General features: G+C 37.3%; 1 protein-coding gene across 1 annotated transcript in view; it reads right to left on the bottom strand.

Annotated features, from left to right (window-relative positions):
- LOC136256344 (probable outer membrane protein pmp20) overlaps positions 1–6,952 on the bottom strand; it is a 41,930-nt gene extending 34,978 nt beyond the window's left edge. The window contains exon 1 of the mRNA XM_066049278.1: positions 6,768–6,952. Within this exon, the coding sequence (XP_065905350.1) occupies positions 6,768–6,870 (103 nt within the window). The 5' untranslated portion in view covers positions 6,871–6,952. The remainder of the gene's footprint in view (positions 1–6,767) is intronic.
- Between the last annotated feature and the right edge of the window lie 1,115 nt (positions 6,953–8,067).

Genomic DNA, 8,067 nt, shown 5'->3' on the forward strand with positions numbered 1-8,067 from the left:
ACAAGTTACACAACAGCAAAGGAAATTTTAATAAACTAGCAGTGATTGGATAGTTGATAGATATAAGTAGAAGACAATTTGTAGTATTTCCAGTCCTGATTGTTGAGAATAAGTGCATTAGCTGCTATAAGCATGAAAAAAGCAATAAGCAATAAGCGCATTAGCTGCTATAAGCATGAAAAAAGCAATAAGCGCATTAGCTGCTATAAGCATGAAAAAAGCCCTATATATGCCCTTCAGGCATATATAGGGCTATATTGGGTACAACCGAATGTTAAATGCCCCATGGTAGGACAAACCTATTGTGTCAAATCCCCACCATTGGCTCCAGTTGCAACGTGGGGGATTTGATATAGCGTAGAAAAAATACTTGGGAGCTTAATAAATGATTGTCAAATGCCCCATAGTGAAGCAGCAGTTCCATGTCAATTCGCCTTGTAAAGCCCCACTTACAGGCTTTACATCCAAAGGGGGTAGTAGGGTAACACATTGGTAGGTGCATAATGAGTTTGCATCATAAACCTTGTGTTAAAATTTAGTCTGTCTTGCTTTTTTCATGCTTATAGCAGCTAATGCGCTTATTCTCAACAATCAGGACTGGAAATACTACAAATTGTCTTCTACTTATATCTATCAACTATCCAATCACTGCTAGTTTATTAAAATTTCCTTTGCTGTTGTGTAACTTGTTTACCATTATGCTATAACTATTAGTCCCTCCTAGTTTATATGTCTCCTAGCAACAAAAATTGTTATGTCAACAATGTAGATGAGAACCACAAAACAAGTCAAGTAATATATTCCAAAATTGGTCATCAACTGCTGCAGTATGCTGAATACATCTTGGGAATGGCTATGTGGGATGCTCACTTTAACAATAATCATAATAGTGGAATTAAGTGTTTGTTGACATGTTAGTCTGACTATATGATTACATGTTTTTAATTAGCTGTGCCTTACCATACTGTATCCCTTTCTGTATATGCAGGGTGGATACTGATGTTGTGACTGTTGGTGAGTGAGTTTATGGTCGATGGACAAATCACACAAATGGCGAAGAAAAATTAATAAGTGGTACCAAGACCCCACTACTATATTATGAACTCTTGGTGTTACTTCATAGCCAAATACTATAGTGTATCTGGCTTCTTGTGCCATTGTAGTATATTTTATGGGATCATCATAATGCAAATGTTTACTATTACGTATACAGTATATTCATGCTATCATTAAAGAGTTTCTATAATTGTGGTTGTGGGTTAAGTGCTGAAAGGTGATGCGCAGATGCTGGCTTTTTAAGTGAACACTGACGTTTCACAGGCACTGAAGGGCTGGGGCAGCATTAAAGACGTGCACGGGTAATGTAGCAGTAAGTTGCTTCAACTATATCACTACAGCAGGTATGAAACAGCTGGCTATAGCTATGTACGGCCTTGCATGGGCCGGAGTCACGCTATAACGAGTCAGTGGAGGCATACCGTGGCAAATTCAGTAAAACAATTCAGTGACTGCAAGGACTCACAATTAAACCAGGAGTTGACACTGAGCACAATGTCCATCAAATCAGCCAGCTCGCTATGGCTAATGACCTTGCCCACTTCCACACTCTTTGGGTTTGGGAATTGAGGCGGGCGCCTCACACCTCGACGTCATGGCGGCAAGTTTGAATCTTCAAAGAACACAAAAGTGATCTCATAAACTAACGAACAACTTTTAGCGAAATTAAATGTACAGATACATTGTGTAAAAAGCCCCTGATAGCCGCAGCCTTTTTACAATACGACTTCATGGTTGAAAGAAAATCACCCCAATGGGATGCGATGACGAAGAAAATGAAAAAAGAACGATGTACATTTGAATAAATAATTTAATTAATGCATTGTAAATGGGTGGGCGATGGAACAAACTACTCCAACAATTCGTCTGACTTTTCATGTGGTAGTTACTCATTATACAAAGGTTACATGCCCCTGGTTTCGAGGCGGAATCTTTTAGTAAGGCTGAGATTTTGCCATGCGATTTTAAAAGATTGCATAATCGATCCCTCATGTAAATGACTCACAGTAGTGGTCGCGTGTTTATTATTTGTGGGCGTGCGCTTTGTGCTTCTTGGCCTCGCGACTCACTACCATGAGTCTTGATTGTAAACTTGTGTATCAGTATACTGTATATATACTGCAGATGTCATTGACTTTCAGCTATAGTATGTTCTACATCATATTACAACTACACAGAACAGATGCTTTATCAAAAAAATGTTCAAGATATCCCATTAGGGCAGTCACCCTAACACAAGAGTCAAACAAGTGTAATTTTGTATTTGTAAGTATTAGAAAGCATTTGAGTAGGTGTCACAGAAAAAAAGCAGTGAAACAATGGAGGCCATCTACACTGTAGTTATACTAGCTGACATTTAATTCCAATTTCAACTTGTCAATAGTATACAGTAGCTATGACTAAAGTATAAGGATTAAATGTCAACTAGTATATAGCTACAGGTATAGATTTGTTTCATTGTTTCTGACCCTACTCAAATGTAAAATTTCTAAATTTTCACTACACTTATTATTTACTTGTTTGTAGTAACATAATTCAATACAATTGGATACCACATCAAGGGAAAGAATGACACTAAACACACTGACTGAACATGGGCCCCAGCTATCACTTACGGAAATGAAAAGTGTTTATTGCAATTTGTTTTCAGCTACATGTACGTATGTACTACCCATTATACAGCATTAAAGTGAAGAACAGTACGAGAGGCACCTCTGCAATCAATCCAGTCAGACTACAGAAACTAAAGCACTAAAGCTATGATGTGTTACTGCGAATCAACACCTACGTGTGATAGTGGACAAAGAAATGGTGAAGACATCAAGCCCATAGCCTAAACTATAGTCAAGTTATACTTGGGTGAAGGAATCAGTTAGTCAGTCAGTAGAATAAATTCAACATTGGACTTTTGGGGTTGTTTCAAGACATTTATAGTCTTGGCTACGCATAACCATTACTGCCATGCTACCATGAAAGAAAAGTGGTTTTAGATGATATTCATTGGAAAGAAACTTTTTATACACAGTTTTACTGTACTGTATAAAAAGGCAGTTTTTTTTGTTTTGTTTTTGTTTTTTTGCTTTTCATGGCATACTTGACAGATGCCTAGGCATACTATGTTCAAGAGAGCATCACAGTATAGTGGCAAACTGTAAGAGGACCATTTACAGTGAAACCTCCCTTATCCGGACCTCTGTTATCCAGGCACCTCCATTGTCTGGACAGCCAAAATTAGCCATATGGCTTGTGAGTAATAATGTTTGGGTTTGGAGTGTATAAACAGTGGAATGGACTACTGGAATGGTGGAACACTGGAATGAATTTTTTTTTAAAGCTCAATAAAGATTATTGTGTTTTACATCCAAATAAGTATAACTCCTCCCCTTAAGTAAGCAAATAAATAGGATTCCCCTTGAAGTCAGGTCATTTAGCATAGTTTTCCTCACTACAACACTTGTATGACTTTTAACTCAATACTTCATTAATTGTCTGAAACTAACCGTCTTAATGAAGGCTTAGTTCAGTGTGCAATGTGGCACTGCCACAACGAACTTTGGCTTAAATTTGGCTTAAATTTTTATACTATTGTTCCTCACTGTAAACGCTTACAAGATATTCCCATTTCACTTTACCCAAAAATTGTCACTTAGGCTCCTAGGTTAGTGGTAAACACCTCGTACAGGCTCTGCCTTCTGTGTTCACCATCCATTGCCTAACTGACAAAGTTGATAATAAATAAATGAATGCTTCATTATACAGTGAATGTACTTTTACAATGCATACATGTAATCAGCGTTATTCTACTAATAATAATTACCATTTAGTTGCTAGGTTTTTATACCCCAGAGGAGTGACCCAAACTTATTGTTACTGTTACAGACAGGTTATGAGTTATGATACTGCACATTAGCAAAAATACTAAGAAACATGTGTAAGTATACGAATCAACAGTCAGGCACAAACTGAGGAGCCAGCTGTAGTGTTATCACTATTATTTTTTTATAATACTTGAACCAGATACTAGAAATCACCACATTGTACTGTGCATAGCAATTTGTAGAGTTAACATGCAGCTTCACAGGAACTAGACAGGTATGCCAGATTGGTTTACTGAAGTACATAGCCCACACTTCCCCTGTGACATTGTTTCATTAGTGAGCACAAATACTCTGTATATGTACACTGCACTCTGCTCATCATCTGCGATCAATAAGACCCAGGTCTGAGTGTATGTGTTTTTGATATAGTATAAGTATTCTAATGACATGATGAATAATTTTAGCAACTCTGATATATACATTTAATAAATGACAAAGTCATATTGTCCCAACTAAGTACATTCATGGTTGGCTGTCAATCCCCTAGCAATTAAGTGACAATTAACACAAGCCATTAAACAAGCACATCTCAGTCATTCAGGCTCCCTCCTTGATCTGACTAAAACTTTATTATAGCCACAATGCCATGATACACTTGACTTACAGTGATATATATGATGTAGGTTTGTTACTACAAGATAGTTTATTAAGTAGTCTCTAGTGACTTCTGTCTGTCACTAAACTACTTCTTTTGTGCCTTGAAGAGTGTTACTAAAGTGCCTTTAAAATAATTGTCAACCTGACTATTATATTCTCTGCTCAATAAGGCATCAAATAATTTGATTTGCATATAAGTTTGGAATGGTAAGGTACTGTGAAACTATTGATTCTGTTAGGACAATATTTATTCATAGTTTTATGATAGGCTTGTAATATATAGTCCATTTTCAAATAAGGCTAAAGTATGCATTGCACTCTTTGGCTTCTTGTATGGCTTTACTGGGGTGCCTTAAATTAACCACGAAAGTCTGTTTTCCACGAAAGTCTGTTTTCCATAGGCTCCAATGTATTTTGACATCAATTTTGATTAGCTGTTGATCTCCTACACTTTGGTGTAGTAATTAGTGATACGGATCTTCAGAAGTTTCTGGAACCACTCTATTTTGGTGTAGCAATTAGTGATACAGATTTTCAGAAGCTTCTGGAACCACTCTATTAATTAATCCTTGTTGAATAGTGCTGTGACCTCTAATGAAGTTAATATGCAATGATATTGATGACTTGTTAATTATGACATCATTTGTGCATGAGTTGTCTTGAGGAGTTAAAACAGCTAAAATGATAGCTCTTTTGTGAGGTAGGCACTTTGTGATGAAGTTTTAAAATGATTTCTGGCCTTGTAGCCATTAGCAAGCGCTGTATTGCTTCACCATCTAAGTAAACCTAGTTCTCATGTGTGGTAGCATTGATAGTGGTGTTTCCCTTAATCTAACCATCAAGGCTGAAAGTTTAATTGTTGTAATTGATGTTTTCTTTGTACTATTGTTCTGGTAGGGTTCCTTACTGTTCTGGTCTCCATCTTTTGTGCTTTCTAGATTACGTGCACAAATGATGTCATATGCAAGCACATTTTTGTCATGTTTCATGGTATGAACTACCAATGTGGACTGTTTTAACAAGCAGTATCAAAAATTTTAAAAGCTTCATAGCAGCCTCCAACACAACCCAGTGTGCTTGAGTACCATACACAGAAAGAGAAGGCTAACATATATTGTAGTCATTGGAAAACATCGTTTCGTGGTTAAAAGCAGGCACCCCACAAAAGCCATAAACATAATTGTATACCTCCGTTGCTTATTGAGAATGAATGCCTCAGCATGGAGCGTTCTCTGATGATGGTGCTAATTAGAGTTATTTCTAGAACCACCACTGAGCTCTACTTTAAAGCTATTTCAGTTGTAAATATACAACTTCTGGAGTTGCACTCCAATTTCTCCAAACCCCTTGACATTATACTTTACAGTTTAATATTGTAGCTACTACATGTATGTTGTGTCCCATGCATGTCAAGCAGATTCACTTCTATGGATATGGAGATTGGTATTGAATAATTTTTTCAACATTTTATTAATGCTTGTTAAAAAACTCAGCCAAATTGTTATCTTAACATTTCAATTTTTTCGTGGGGCACATTGAGCATGCTTTGTACACATACACAAGTATACAAGTTACCAACCACTATTCTTAGCCCCTCCATATTAAATTTTGTTGCTACACAATGATCAGCTGTAGCTATGTATATATTACCATATCTTTATCAACATCAGAACAAAAACAGTATGAATGAATTGTAACAGGAAATCTCTACTATTAGCCGCTACTGGTTCTAAAGATGCATGCTCCATACTGATGAATCAGCTGGTTGACATTGCTAGTTGTAGCAGTTCAAGTGCATTTTAGTATCTTTTGCTTTACAACGCCAGATGCAAGATTACAGAATTAAAGTGAATGTACGAAAATAGTGCGGTGGTGTTGAGCTGTGGTCAGATGTATCAATTGTAAATGCTTGACATAATGATAAAATCCATACTAGTTATGTACACAGCAATATTAATGTGATGTCCTCTGCTTGTTGGTTAACTGCAACTGCTAATGTGCGTGATTTACAAGCTTATTCAATTCAGGGATTGTTAGTTAGCTACCACATTGTGCCGGTTAGCGCACTGGGTTAGCTAAGCCGGTGACTTTATGCAGTGAGTGTCTTAGTCCATTTACAATTATGTTCCTGTTGTACAAACCTGAAAAACCCCGCTCTGAAAATGTCAAGAGCCGCCAATGTTACATAAGAAACAAACGAACAACTGTACAACCTGACAATCTCTCAACACAAACCTGCACAACAGGGAGCGAAGACGAACTCGAAGACGAAGCACAATAAAATCGATCTGAGTAGCTGCCACTTTAAACGTGTAGCTTTGCGAGAACTGTGCTCCATTTTGATCAAATTTTATACTGCAAAACACTTCAAGAAAACCGTTTCCACAAAGATGTCGTTTGTGACTGAGTCTCTCCGGAAAATCACGTGCCGTCCACGTGCTAGAAGAGGTGGCACGTACCATCAGAAAATAAAGAACACGTCTACAAACAATTGCTCTTACCATCATTAGAGTACTGCTCAACCATCTGGGACCCCTATCATCACACTAGTATTAGTAAACTAGAAATGATTCAACACCGCGCTACTCGTTTTGTTTTGAACAAACCCTGGCACAGATCTAACCAAAACCATGATAGCAACAGACATGTTAACCAGTCTTGAATGGCCTACACTTCAAAACAGAAGAACAATTGCTAGACTCACCTTCCTATTCAAGATTGTCAGGAACTTACTAGCAATACCTGATCATTGCTTACCGTCACCAACCCCAGTGTCCTCCACCCGTGCTTAACATCCTCTCAAGCTAACTCAATTGCAAACAAGAGTTGATGTGTACAAATACTCCTTCCTCCCTCGAACAATTATTCAATGGAACTCCCTTCAAATTCCTAACATCGACACAATAGATCTTGAAACATTTAAGAACGCTGTAAGTAATATCTAATCAAAAACAGACAAGCTGTAAAAAAAAGTTGCGGCCCCCATAAAGGCCATGGTGAAAAAAGATGTGAAATCCAAGGTGGCGGCCAAGAAATGGCTGTGATGGCAGGTTAATGGTTACATTTTAATAACAACAATTCAGGTGAATTTGGTGCCAAGACCAAGCGGCACAAAATTCACCTGAATTGCCGTTATTAAAATGTAACCATTAACCTACCATCACAGCCATTTCTTGGCCGCCACCTTGGATTTCACATCTTTTTTCACCATGGCCTTTATGGGGGCCGCACCTTTTTTTTACAGCTTGGCTGTTTTTGATTAGATATCACTTCTTTTTGTATTTGTATACTGCAAAGCCGGCCTATGGCTGGCTTTGGGGCTTTTTTAACCCATGTGTTTTTTTCTTTACCACAGGAAGAAGAAAAGAACTTAAAGAAGAATTTTAGTACTTCAATTATTTTTGATTTTATTAGTAATTATACAAATTATATACATATATTTATTACATGCTCATTATTCCCCACAGGATTTTTTTGCAGCTGATCTCTCTACTGGGTGACTTGAAATGTAGCTGAACTATATACAGGATGGTTT

This window comes from Dysidea avara, chromosome 5 (genome assembly GCF_963678975.1).
Source record: "Dysidea avara chromosome 5, odDysAvar1.4, whole genome shotgun sequence".
Classification (NCBI taxonomy): Eukaryota; Metazoa; Porifera; class Demospongiae; order Dictyoceratida; family Dysideidae; genus Dysidea; species Dysidea avara.